This window comes from Gadus chalcogrammus, chromosome 22 (genome assembly GCF_026213295.1).
Source record: "Gadus chalcogrammus isolate NIFS_2021 chromosome 22, NIFS_Gcha_1.0, whole genome shotgun sequence".
In the NCBI taxonomy this organism is placed as follows: Eukaryota; Metazoa; Chordata; class Actinopteri; order Gadiformes; family Gadidae; genus Gadus; species Gadus chalcogrammus.
Window position 1 is genome coordinate 5,118,648 of NC_079433.1, and position 14,680 is coordinate 5,133,327.

The 14,680-nt window shown below is 45.7% G+C and overlaps 1 protein-coding gene across 1 annotated transcript; it reads right to left on the bottom strand.

The window, feature by feature from the left end:
* Positions 1-692: 692 nt before the first annotated feature.
* Positions 693-8,100, bottom strand: eif3eb (eukaryotic translation initiation factor 3, subunit E, b). Its single transcript, XM_056583207.1, has 13 exons — positions 7,931-8,100; positions 7,418-7,535; positions 7,001-7,118; positions 6,756-6,798; positions 6,274-6,378; positions 5,712-5,837; positions 5,348-5,472; positions 4,877-5,003; positions 3,854-3,955; positions 3,273-3,382; positions 2,598-2,700; positions 1,664-1,798; positions 693-1,090 (listed from the first exon to the last, which is right to left on the bottom strand). Exons 1-13 carry the CDS (start codon positions 8,018-8,020, stop codon positions 1,055-1,057), a joined length of 1,338 nt encoding a protein of 445 aa, XP_056439182.1. The 5' UTR covers positions 8,021-8,100; the 3' UTR covers positions 693-1,054.
* Positions 8,101-14,680: the final 6,580 nt, after the last annotated feature.

A 14,680-nucleotide genomic window follows, 5' to 3' on the forward strand; every position in this document is an offset into this window, starting at 1 on the left:
ATGGTGTAAATGTGCACTGTACACGCATGAAACATGATGGCACGTTAATTGCAGACGTGAGAAATGCCCCCGGAGCGCCTTCACGCCCAGGTACCAGACCCCCTAAGAGGATAATGTCGGCGGGGAGACGAGGCGCTAATGACAGCCTGTCACTGCAGGATTTAACTAGATATCCGACATGATAAATCACACTCTGGGTTTTATTTATGACATCGTGACACATCCCCACTCTTAGAGGAAAATGTATTTTAGTAAATTAGATGATCCGTCTTAATGTAGAATTCAGCCGCGGCTTGTACCAGGTCAATATTTACTCTGAGATACGGATCGTTGCAAACCCACGTCCCAGAGCCGGATGCAGGGCGATGCTGTACACGCCTACTTTAGCCAATTCTGAAGAAGTTATACCAAGAAAAAACGAGTTTTATAGCGAACACAACACTACAGCCAGCAGACCTATAGTGGCCCTTTATTTCGTTTCCATCTAAAGTTCTAAACGATCAAACATTATCCATACATCTTTGATCGCCAAAGCTCGGACATTATCTTAGTCTGATTCATTCAAAATATTAACGTTCTCCATCATAGTGTGGCTACGTTGCATCCGTGTCTCCGAAATGTACTCCCGTTGAAATCCAACAGACAAATAACGCCATCTAGCGACGAAATGCTCCAGGGTGTCGAAGAGAGGAATCAATGACGCAGTATTTATTTCAAGAGACTCAAAAATCTTTATTTTGTCGATGGCATGGAACAATTGTGGTTGTTTTGCAGTTTAAAAAAAAAGTCCCCCATAATGACGATTGCTTATCTATTTTCCTTGACAACTCGATATGGCCAGATCAGAAGGCAAAGACAAAGTTGCATCATAAAAAGAATAGATAAGAATTATTGATAATTTTAGCCTGGACTCCAAATGTTGAGGTCCCCCAGAGTCGAGGACCACATTATACTGGGAATGTGGTATTAAAGAGATGTTTCTGAGGAACCTGATATAATATATAGTCTGAATAAACACCACATCAGCCTCCTCTTCCTCCTGATTGGCTGATCCTTAGAAGCCAGTGTCTGTGGCGGCCCAGTTTGGCGTCTAAGCGGGAGAAAAAAGACAAAAAAGGAAGACGCATTAGATACACACAGACATAAACACGAGACACAGACACACGATACAGTCAAAGAGTGTATCTTCGTATCCCAGACTGCAGGATCCACAAATCAAAACCTGAAGCCCAAGACATCAAACGCCCTGTTAGGCTACAGCTTCCCTTCAAAGCAACGCACCTCGTATTCACATACAGGTCATAAAACTAAAAGCTAGGGTTGTCGTAAGGACGACTTGCTCAAGGGTGCCTTCAGGGGAGCTCAAGGGCTTCAATCCAGAGTGCTTTGGCCTAAGAGTCCCTGACCACTAAACAATCCTGGCTCCATTTTATAAATCATGGCTCCATTTTTGAAATACCCGTTTTTTTTCCATTGGTTTTATGTTCTCTTTTTTTAAAGCATCCAAAACAAAATTCCTTTGAGAGGCCAACAATCCTCATCTTATCAGAGATACATATTTTTTTAAATGGCAGCCACCTTATCAGAGACTCGTACCGTCCCTTCCCCATGACCCCTCACCCTACAGAGACTGTGTGAGCGCGTGCGCTGGTGTGGTTTGTACCTCAGTGCGGGCGCTGTGGGCCAGCTTCTTCTCGATGTTCATGGCCAGCATCTGACTGCGGAAGGACAGGCTCTTGGTCTTCTCTATGACCTGCTGGTAGGGCGACACCGCGTTGTTGCCCATCACCACGTGGCCCTGGAGGGGGGGGGGGAGAGGAGGAGAGGAGCAGACGGAGGTAAGGACAGCTGCACAGACATCTCGGTTTGGGGTGTGGCTCTTTTGGGTTCTCATGATTCGTTTTTGATCATTGGGATTTATAAAATAAATAATAACGTATATATATTATAAAGAGTTAAATATATGAATTTACATTAATGGCTTTTTAGAAGTTGTGAATCATTTCAGAATCATAGATAATAAAAATCGTGATGCTTACGACAATCAATATTCTCTCCCCTCTCTAGTGTCTAAAGTACTCGCATACATACTTGGGTGGACACCTTTCCTCCAAAGTGTTTTACAATACAATGTGGGCATATAGGCTCAGCTCCCAGCCCCACTCAGCATGGGAAGCCCCAGTGGGAATTCGACCTCTAACCCTGGCGTTGTTAATACCATGCTCTACCAGTTCAGCTACACAGTTCAAGAATTAAGGCTTGTTCAGGGACAGAAGCTCTCCTGTCCCTGAACAATATGAGCTCTCGACCCTGGAGCTCCACTGGGTGGCAAACACACAATACTTGGACTGCTTTAACACTTGAGGTTAAAGAACTAACCTACTCTTATGTCTTTAATTACTGGTTTAGGTAAGCTTTTCCCTGTAGAAATATATATAAACCATCTAAAACTCTATTGATCAATAAATAGTAAACCTGCAGTTCGACCCTGATTGTTCACATGGCTCAAGGCCAGAGGTCAGACTATGGCCCCAATCTGATCCCACATGATTATCATTGGATCTCACGAGCCAATGATAAACCCATGAAGTACTCACCAGTTTGGAGTCTATCTTGGCATCTAGTCGAGCGTTCCGGATGAGGTTGACGATCCATCTCTCGGCTTCCTCTGGGGTCATGTTGAGCTTGTCAGCCAGCATGCTGAAAGCAAGAGGAGAAGGAGGAAGGAGAGAGAGAGATGGTAAGCACAGTCTCAGAGGGTTCATATCTCAGACCGAGGTGTGAAACGATCCAAAAGTAAACGCAAAAAGAATAGAACATACATCCTTTGACTGCTATAATTCACTACTGGAGCAATTTAGGAGTTGCAGTGAATTCAGATACAGGTCGGGTACTGGGTTGTACACTTGGGGATCAAACCAAGTAGCGTTGGGTTGTTAAGAGTCAAACACTAAAGACTCGACGCTCTCCTGCATGTGAGAGGAACCTCGACCGACTTCAGACCAGAAATCCCTGAACAGCATACATTGTGCGTCTTCCCTTATTGATCCAGGTCTGTCCATAAGTGGTGAATATATGATGTTATATTATTGAATAAGTATTTTGCTGTGTGACCCGCCCGGGGCATTTACAGAAGGTGTACTATACCTCTCAAGGTAAATAGTACAATAAAATGAAGACGAGCAAGAGCTCTTTGGATGGGCGGAGCTGGTAGAACCAGATTCTTTAGGCTGAAAAGATGGGCTATGGGGGGGGAGGGAAGCTGTCAGTACCTGATGCTGATGCACTGGTGGATACGGCAGAAAGTCTCAAAGATGAAGAGACGGGCGTTCTCGATGAAGTCCTCCAGACAGGCCACCAGGAAGAAGTCGTTCACCAGAACCTGAGGATCCAAGAAATACCGCAAGGTCAACAGACACCCACAACAACCTCTCCGTCTCCACGGTGAACGGCTGACTGATGATGTGATGGACTCTACAGGCAGGGTGACGGCCTCTTGAAGGCGTTCAATAGCGGGGGAATTGACTAAAGGACACACTGTCAAAAAGGTTGATACGACGGTCAGTCAAGCCTCCATTTTACTGCAAAATCAAACTAGACTTGTCCTTAGAAATAGAAAATATTCATACCAAGAAGCATTTACTGAAAGACTTTGAATAAAAGGATCTATGACACACAGCCTTTTAAGAGTCAACAGCACAAGGAATAGTTAAAACACTTGTTTTTGCATAGTATTAAAAATAAGCCTTAGGGACAATTCCAATCGTTCTCAGAGTACAGGTCGTAACTTCAAAGCAAACTGAGGGATTAGAGAAACCATGACGACAGGGGGGCGTGTCCTGTAAACACTGACCGACTCGCACTCCCTCAGCTTCTTCTGGGCGCTGTCGAAGTCAAAGTTCACGTAGAGGCACTCCACAAACTCCGTGATGGGGTCCTTGTAGGTATACGACTCCTGGAGGTGGGTGGGAGAGAACCAGACAGTCATTCACGTGTGTTTGCCAATAATAAATCACATTAATTGAACTCTGAACTCTGTGGTGCATTTCTAGTCTCAGTGGACGGTCAGAAATGCTTCCATTCCATCCAGTCATTAAGCCCTGTCAAGTCCTTTAAGTTAATGTTATCACCTCTAATGATTGTGTATCGCCTCCAATGACAATTTTATAGTTTCATTGACAGTGTTTCTATGCCCTGTGAGGTCCCAGACAACATTACTATCACCCACCGATTCACTGATTCATCCCTCCATACCGTCATTGAATCATCCCTAGATCCATCCACACACCATTAGTGGTGTTATCATCAAGGGCACGGTCAACCGGTGGGGATCCAGCATGCGGACACCAAGACACTAGGGCTGGGCACTGCCAGGTACCTCACGATTCAATTCAATTCGATTCTTTAGGTTTTCATTCGATATCGATTTGATATTGATCCAATTGCTTCGATATCGTTTCAATAATACGTGCAGATGACAAAAATACCTAAATATTATTTAGAATTAACCATTTCATAATGAATTAACCATTTCATTGTGAAAACTAGCAAAAAGGGAATACACCATTGTAAAGTATTGTTCCTGTTCTAAACTTGCTAAACTTGCAGCATAAAAGTAATAATAATAACATTGACAAATGTAAAAGGGCATGTACATTTAGGCAAACTCGCTTCCAGATTATAGAGACTGAGTATACTTCTTTATTATTATTTTTAATGGAAATAATCGAAAAAAAAAAAATCTGAATCTAGAACAAATAAACTGCAGTGCATTGATGAATCGATGCTTTTACCCAGCCCTATCAGACACCCCGCTGGGGAGCCACCACCACCCCCCCCCCCCCAGCTTCACCTCCGTCCCCCCCAAGCCTCTCACCTGTTGGATGACCTTGACCAGGTCCTTGAGCACCTGCCGGCGCTTGCGCACGTCCTTGTTGGTGATGACGGCGGTGGTCAGGTAGCGCAGGATGTGGGGGCACATGGTCTGGATGGCGTTCAGGTACCTGCAGGGAGGGCCAAGCACACGCCGCTTAGACACTCGTGTACATCGGCCCATAATGGAGTTATGACGTCCACCTCAACAGTCACTGTTCACACTTATTTTCGTGTTAGGAAAGTCTTCTGTTACTCTTGTGTATGTGGACACATTTGTTTTATTCTTGCTTATATTGGTCATTTACTTTTAATTCTACCAGACCCGTAACTTTCACAGTACCACCCAAATGCCCTGCCTAGGATTAATAAAGTATCATTGTATCTCATCAACATAGGCCTGAGCTGCCATCACAACAGCCTCCATAGGTCCTACATGGGGGCTGCGGAGGTACAGAACCAAACGGCCACTTACTGGGGCTGGTAGAGGAAGAGCTCGATGATGTTGTCCCGGCCCTTGGGGTGGTTGAAGAACACGAAGAGGGACCAGTGGATGAGCCAGGTCCTCTGCTGGAGGGACTGGAGCGGGGAGCTCACCGACTGCGAGGGAACACACAACACCAATCACATTAGGGGGGGGTTCTGCCCGTGGTGCACTAGGGCGTGGTTTTTAAACCCGTTGTTAGCCACCCACCCGTGTTGTGCCAGGGTACATTCAAAACAACAGAAAATATAAAGATAATTGAAAATGACTATCGTATTCGTTAAGCCTGGTGCAACAGAGCCCAACATCAACGTCAGAAGCCTGGGCAAGAACCAAGAGGCCGAGGTCCTCTTACGTTGTTGTCGATGGTCTCTCTGAGGCGGGTGAGGTCCTCCATCGCTGCCTCCCAGTTCTGCATGAGGATCTCGGAGGCCAGCTTCCCCCACAAAGAGCTCAGGGCATTCCTGTCCGTGGCAGGGACCTGCAGCGAATCAGAAGCATTTTAAGTGCCGTGTTCAGCTCCACCATCATGAAGGGAGGTTATAACAGACAAGTGAAAGGCACGAGAACGTGTGAGACCCAAGACACAGTTCAGTGAGGTCAAACCAAATGGGACAGGATGGTGTAGTGGCAAGTTTGATCCAAATCCCACACGCAAAAACACTGTTTGATCCCCATTGCCCACCACATAAAATGCAGGCTTCCTTGAGAAACATGCCCAGCCTCTACCAGATCCCAGATGAATGACATGCATCTAAATTCCCATTACACACATTGGATTAAAGGGTCTGAAATGCTTGATAGTTTTATATAGTAAAACTAGCATGTCATAATTTAGAGTACGCCTTTCAAAAAACCACCAGCTCTAAAACTGTTCAGTGAATGTGTTTTATGAAGAGCAGCCAAATTTCTCTTACCAGCACACGGAAGAAGTAGAGGTACTCCGCGGCCCCGGAGTAGTTACCGCACTCGTACTGGAACTTGGCGTACCGGTAAAGGGTGTCCAGGTACTCCTGTCGGAACTAGAAGAGAAAACATGAACGTTTTGGTTTGGTTCATCAACACAAAATAGAATCGCTTCACTATATTAAATAAATATAAGCAACAGGAAAGTGTAAAAATTAAACCATTATAACTATTAGCTATGAACTATTCATACACTGCGGTTAGTAGGCTCCTATTACATCCAAATAAATAATGAAAATATGATGCCATTACACCTTGTAGGAACATGCATTATGTGCTATAACCATAGAAAATTATGATACCCTCTTTTTAAACACCAAATTTAAAAAAGAAAAGTAGGAGGCTGGTTTTGCTTTCATCTGGAAAATAAACGTCCGATTGTGGAAACAAATTGGGCAGCACCTGGCAGGAAGTGATATAACAAACCACTTACATTGTGTTTCTCCGACAGGTAGTCAAAAAGCATCCTCCCATCCCTGAGGAAGAAGTAAAACAATTAGCTAATCTTAATCTTTCACACATCTCCATCAGATCATCGATACAGCGCTTGTTTATCCATAGTCGTTGTGTATGCTTTAAATAGGTTTAAAATGAAATGGAGGAAAACAATGACTCAATCATTCCCATTTTGTCCCATAGCTAAAGAGTACGTTAGCTGGGGGGAGTTCCTTTGCTTACCTGGTGGACTGCATCTGGCGCGTGGTCTCGGGGTCCTCAAACATCTTGACGATGGGCTCCGTCTCCTGCTGGAGCTGCTTCAGCTGTGCCACCACTGTGGTCCTCTTCTCCTTCAAGGCTGCAAGATCACATGTTATTTGTCACTTCACCAGCGGAAATAACAATCTGATAATACTATTCATGTTTGCTGAAAGGCTATTGACCATAGAACCATTAATGTATTAAAATGGTCAGGAATGGACTGCAGTGGATTCATAGGAATGGAATCCAATTTATGTGCAGCGAAGTGGTGCTTAAAATGTCAATATTGATGAGGGATATTATTGGTTAATCGAATAAATGAGTGTCTTAACTGTCTCCGAGACATTATTAGTCAGTTATATTTTTTACATTTAATAGAACCGTAACCAGTCTTACTGTGTGGGATGTCCTTGTCTGAGTAGAGGTTTTTGTACACATCCATGGCGAAATCCACCATGTTTGTGTCGCTGAGAAGGTCCAGCTTCCCTTGGAGGAGTTCCTTTTCATTGTAAATCTTAAAAACAGAGAGAAACACATATTATACATATATTGCATTGTGTACGGATGCTACCCTCATTACCATCTGGTGTTAATGTTCATACGTCCATAACATCTAGAACCTTGCTATAAAACACGTAAAGATACCGATAAAAAACAATGTCCATCGATTGTCGACAGAAATATGTCCAAATTATAGAATTATGTGACACGAATGGGAACTAGGTGAGGCCAATGTACCCAGCGTGGGCTAGCTAATGTAGCTAGTAACGTGAGCCGGGGAAGATAAGGCTAATGCTAGCTAGCACCGCGGTGGCTCGTGGAGGCTAAATTGTCGCTCTAACGCTAACAGAATTTCACAAATTCTGGACCAAATGTGTTCAATCCCAATCAGTGATAAAAACGACGTACCTCTTTGACGGAGAGGAATTCCAAGAGGGGAAAAATCAAATGCCGGTCCAAAAAATGGGCTATCTTGGTGGTCAAGTCGTAGTCCGCCATCTTTACGGCTTCAAAAAGAACTTTATTAACAAGGTGTCTGAATAAACCAAACACTAGAGGCAGCAGAGCAGGTTCAGACAGGGATGTATGGGGCAGAGACTGTAAGGACAATAGATTGTATATAATAACGGAGGATTTTTTTACTAGGGCGTAGTTTTTCTGACGTTAACGTATACATTCAAAACATATACACAAGCCAAATATAAATACGAGTGAAATATGAGTGATACACTATTTTATGTTATATTCCGTGTATAAGGTAAAATAATTGTGCAGCCAGTGTTTCACGATGTTGAAATTGTATTACAGTGGAGTATCTACACGTGTGCCGACATGATGAGAACAACAACTAAATTGATAAAAAGTTTTAAAACTAAAACAATTAAAAGTAGTGTTTTAGGTCAAATCGTTCACCACCTGCTGGTTGTTGACTAGAACTACACAATAAACATGATATTCCGGAGTAAAAGGGCCGGGGTGTGTACTGCATTCTCATTAGATATAATGAGGATCATTATTAGATCATTAGGATTTAAATAATTTAATTTGCAGAAATTGGACTCTGTAACGATCATAGCTGCACAGTGTGTGTGTGTGTGTGTGTGTGTGTGTGTGTGTGTGTGTGTGTGTGTGTGTGTGTATGTGTGTGTGTGTGTGTGTGTGTGTGTGTGTGTGTGTGTGTGTGTGTGTGTGTGTGTGTGTGTGTGTGTGTGTGTGTGTGTGTGTGTGTGTGTGTGTATTCGTCTGCGATTTGTTTGTGTCTCCATAGGCTTGTGTGTATATACAACATACACAAGCTGAGCTCAATTGCCCAAGAGGAAGAGTTATCCAGCGTTGGTGTGTGTGTGCGTGCGTGCGTGCGTGCGTGCGTGCGTGCGTGCGTGCGTGCGTGCGTGCGTGCGTGCGTGCGTGCGTGCGATGTGTGTGCGTTTCCGTAGGTTGTGTGTATTTAATGCTATATACAACATACACTAGCTGAGCTCAATTGCCCAAGAGGAAGAGTTGTCCAGGCTAAATGATCCATTTACCGCTAGAGCGCCACAGCTTATGCCACATGCCGCCTCTGGTACAAGCATGATGCTATGTGTCGTTTATTACGGCCAAGCAGTAGGATGTCCCTGGTCTGTGGAATTCCTGTGTGTGTGCGTGTGTTTGTTTGTGTATGTTTTCTAAAATAATTGAAATCTGCTTTTGCATTTTCAGTGGTTAAACAATTAACAAAACAAACTGTTCTTTCCTTTCCGTTTTTCCTCAGTTTATATAACATGTGAAATGTCAGTTCAATTACACATATTATGTGGATTTTTTCAATTTTAAAAAACATTTGTTTTAGGATCTAGCTTAGCTTCAGCCAAACAGACTAAAGAGTCATGACGCTAGCTGTGGGTCTTGGGAGTGCCTTAAGTCCTGCTGAGTGCCAGCGAGAAACATCCTGTCCATTCAAGGTCTATCATCCATAATTGTAAGGACAATGTGTTAGATCTAAATGGAACCAAGGTCTGAGCGATTCTCACCACAGATAAGTAATTTCCCATAGCAACAGATTTGGTTTCTATGGTTATCCTCTCCTTTCTCAGAGGACACAGATGGCGATAAATGAACTTGGTTTACTCGATTTACTCGATTTTCTGCAGACAATAATGTTATGAACAAAGTCCAGGCAAATGTGATTACCAGCCCCGGACTTGGGCAAATACATGGATTTGATGTCCCTTTTCCTCTACTGGTTTTTTTCAGTTGAATTCAAGTAAAGAAGGGTGCAGTGTAGCAGATTAGGGTGTTTGGCTCCTATGTACTGGTTAATCCCAATGTCCATCCCCATCCTGTTGAATTCACTGTTTGGCACTTTGGACATAAGTGTAAAAAAAAGACAGTAAAAGTAAATTACTCTACGTTGACTAGATCATAAAGCCAGCAAGTGAACTTTCGACAAAGCCTCATCGATTTGCCGTCAACTATCCACTCCTATACTGGTTCACTATTTGAAGCTCTGTAAAGTAGGTCAATTCGAAAATAGAGATATTGAGTTTAAAATGTTCTGTGAAAAGTTAATTTGACTTTCTGCACCCCATTCTCCCAAGGTGGCATTTGTTAGTTTTATGATTGCGGTGGTTAGAGCTTAACCTCTATCCCCGCCCATGAAGCATTATCTGGGTGGAGGGAGGGGAAGGGATAGGATGATTGATTTACGGTCATCCTGACTTAATCAGGTAATTGTATAAATAAACATGTGGAACCCTTTTAGGTGGAACGATATTCAAATTCCTCAATCAGCTCAGCTGCAAATTCATCAGACATACTCTGATTATGTCATTTCACTTTAAACTGGGTCAACGATTCAGTATTAAGTTTGTGTGTGATTATTCCACACTTCATTTTTTATCCAAGCTTAAAAACAAAACATAACCCCCCAGTCACCCCCCCCCCCCCCTGCTCCCAAGCCCCCTCATGTCTTAAAATAGTGGCTGAGTCCACCTGCCGTTGCTATGCAACTAACGGAACCCAAATGAGTATTGAGGAAACGTTAACTAAAGACTGTATCTCAAGACACTGCCTAGATGAGGAGGGGGTAATCCCTAGATCAGCCCCGTTAAGCTGCGTCGTTCCACAGAAACATCACGTACACAAATATCTTTCTTTGCACTCTCCCTAATTCCCCTCTCGCCTCTCCCGTTCTCCCCGACTGTAACTGGGTAACCGCCACCGCACCGCACGCACTGCACGCCATTTGCATATCTCTGCAGATTCATGGCAGATGCTGGTGAGAACAAGCAGTCAGACCACGCGACGTGTCGCTAACGTAGAATCGCTCGCTCCCCGGTGGGAGGGGGGGAGGGGGGGGGGGGGCGTCCCCCAGCCACATCGCCACACCCAGGCTCTTGACCCCTGGCAACACCCCAAACTCCCCCCCCCCCCCCCCCCAAGCCCCCCTCCCCGGCACATCCAATCCAATTCCATTTCCTGCCTCCAGCTGCCTTTAATGATTATTCTGAGTAGGCCCATTCATGAAGGGAGGAAGGAGGGGGGGGGGGGGGGGATTTCGTAGCTAAAAGTGTGTGTGGGGAGGGTGCATGTGTGTACTTGTAAGTGGATGTGAATATACTAATGGCACAACTGCGGATTGCGGAATATGTTTGTGCCTCTGTGTTTGTGCCTCTGTGTTTGTGTTGGCCTGTGTGTGTGTGTGTGTGTGTGTGTGTGTGTGTGTGTGTGTGTGTGTGTGTGTGTGTGTGTGTGTGTGTGTGTGTGTGTGCGTGCGTGCGTGCGTGCGTGTGCGTGTGTCTGTGTGTGTGTGCTTGCGTGAATGCGTGGGTAGATCTGTCCAGGGGGAATCTCTTGCTAGAGGAAACATAGACACTAATTAAATCAATGTTTTCCCCCCACCCACGTGCAAGGATGAGTCCTTTGACAAACCTTTCTCCTACGGCATCCACCAGGCCGTACACATACTGATCCTGGTGCGAAGCATTGGAAATATCGCTGTCTCCCAACGTTTTAATGACCCCATTAAATGAGGATGGAGCGAGGCCCAGGCAGCTCGGCCGTTTCAGCGATTTGAACCCCTGCTATTCTTCAACGTTCAGCCGTCGAGCACATGCTTTGACAGAACGTCATGCACAGTGAATTCAGAAGCGAGCCGCTAAGGAGCCCGTGTGCGGTATCCTGCTCTGGTGTGGCCTACAGGTAGACATACTGTGGACACACGGGGGGAATCGAACCCGGAACCTATAGCTGTGGTGGTACACCGGCTTTTTCCCCTCCCCCGTCTCACGGGAGTGTGAGAAGAAAATGCATGGTGGTGATGATGATGGTGGAGATGATGATGATGATGGTGGGGATGATGATGATGATGATGATGATGATGATGGTGGGGATGATGATGACGGGACTCTGTGGCAGTGAGCGATTGGCTAAGCCGCCCCATTCACTGAACACATAAGCGTTGGGCTAATGCCGTTTATTCACGGCGCCGGGGCTCATGGTGGCTCAGAGGTAAACCTCGACTCTGCTGCCAGGCCGCGCGCAGGCGCGCGTGTGTGTGTGTGTGTGTGTGCATGTGGGTGTGTGTGTGTGTGTGTGTGTGTGTGTGTGTGTGTCGCTTTCAGCCGTACCGCAATGTCTCAAAAAGAAGGACTAGGCAGGTTCTCAGAAGGAAAAAGGGTTGATCGAGGGCCCAGTCTCCATCGATTAGTATTATTTTCGTGGAACACTTAGAAACAGCTGACATGTTGTTTTTCTTCATCTCTCTCCCTCATCTATCCCATTGCTCCCACTTACCTCCCTTCAGTTCCTTTCCCTCCATATCCCTTGCTTAAGGTGTATGTGTTTGTGTGTGTATGCGCCTGTGTGGTTATGTGTGTGTGTGTGTGTGTGTGTGTGTGTGTGTGTGTGTGTGTGTGTGTGTGTGTGTGTGTGTGTGTGTGTGTGTGTGTGTGTGTGTGTGTGTGTGTGTGTGTGTGTGTGTATTCGTGTGTGTGTGTGTGTGTGTGTGTGTGTGTGTGTGTGTGTGTGTGTGTGTGTGTGTGTGTGTGTGTGTGTGTGTGTGTGTGTGTGTGTGTGTGAGGGATTGGTGTGTGTGCATGTAAGCGTGTGTGTGTGTGTGTGTGTGAGCGTGTGTGTGGTGTACGGCCACAGAATGATTGATGATTCAATGGACCGTAGGACATGAGTGTGAATGTGACGTTTTTATTTTCCCTGTACAAAGGAGGTTGATATGGTTGAACTGTACATGGTCAATGCAATCGCCTATACAGTACACACATCATACATTATTCGATAGGTGTGCAAAACGATGTTGTTTATCAAATCCCCATCTCCACAAGGGTACAAAGTACATACTCCAGGACCCACAATGCATCATGCAATAAAACGTAAAGCCTTGTATCATACATGTTTGGTAAAATGTGAAGTCAATGCACGCAGCAAATCTTCAAACAGAGCCCTGGGTCGATGGGTTTTACCCAACATAGTTTTACAGGGCTTTTATTTTGGTTTGTACCTCACCAAGTGTCCCACTAATAAGACATCATTGGCAGGATTTTATGGTGGAGTTTTACCTTCTAGTCTGTCGCATTAATTCAACGGAGCGCTTCTAAATCCGTTGACAAATGAGAGGGCGATTCCCGGAGTGGGGTTGGCCCCCCTGCTCTCAGATTGATGGAGCCGTATAACTTTGCCGCGTGCTTGGAATATGCAAACGCCTTTCTCCTCATCGACTCCCACCTCCACATGGACACCATGAGCAACATCGCGAGCACCGCTCCCCCCAGAGTGAGGAGGCATAACCCCGCTATCACGCATCTGTCCAGGTGGGCCCCCACTCTCGCGTTCTCCCGCTCCAACCTCTCCATCTCCCGCGCGGACACGCTGTCCGGGTCCACTCTCACGTCTCGCGGGACCACGTAGGATATGCCCACTAGAGATATACCCGTCACCAGACAAAGCACGCCCGTTATAAACCCGTAGTCCGCCGACTTCTCCGAGCCGAGTTCTTGGTCGGCCAACATGAAAAGTTCCAGGTAGTCCTCCTCGTGGAGTTGGATGGATGAGTTCTGTACCAAGCCGAGGTTCTCGTTTCTAGCGGGACTGCTTTGTGTCCGATCGTGGCCGTTGAAAGACTGCTCCGTCTCGTCCTCCCAGTGCGCCGCTTTGTGTTTCCGAAGTTCCCGGTGGTTGATGAGGCAGAGCCGCTGCTCCGTCCCGGGTGCTGGCCGTGGTGCTGAACCGCGGCACGACACCTCCACGCCCGTTTCATACGACCGCTCGCCGAACAGCGACTTTTCGCACGGATCACTGACCTCGTCCTCACTTTGGTGGTTGGTGAACGGAGACATGTTCAGCAAATCGCTCCACTTCTCCACGTGATCGTAGTAACTCGTTGCAAAACTCGCCATTTGAACCAGGGTAGTGTCATCAATCACATCGCATCCGTCACTGTCAAAGGAAAGAAAGGCGGAAACTGTAACTAGGCTATAGGCTATCTTTAATTAATTCCAAACACTTAAAGCCCAACCTTTCAACCAACTCTTTTCATTTTTTTTGTCGGCTAGTATAAAGGTTAGGGGAGATGGGAGGCGATATTGGCTCAATCAACAAGAGATACAATTCTACACGTGTGAAAGCGTTTGTATCCCACAATGGCATCTATTTACTCAGTAGGCTAGAGATTGTAGGACAATTCGCAATTCTACTCAGAATTCTTAAATAGTTTTTATATTTCTAATCCGACCATCTTTTTTTTGTACAACTGCCACCTGCTACACATATTCCTAACAAAATATAATTATTATATAAGTCAAGCAACTGCAGTCTGACCCGACCGACACACTGACATCGAGAAAAAAGTTCCCACTTGTCGTTAATAAATCGTTATAAAACACGAATATCGGATTGTGAAACACGTATCTACCCTTTTCTTTCCCAGCTCGGCTGGTGGCTGGTGCTGCTCGTGCTGGCCGCCCGCGTCACAGGCTGCTCGCGCTGCTCTGGCGCACGGAGGGAGATGCTCGGCAGACCCCTCCCTCCCACGCGCCGGGCCGAGGCGGGCTGCCTGCCTCCCGGTGACCGAATCAACTTCTTCAGCACAGTCACATGAAAGGCTAAGAAGACGGATGACTCAGTCCCCGGAATCACCGCCACCGCCACCGCCACCGCCACCTC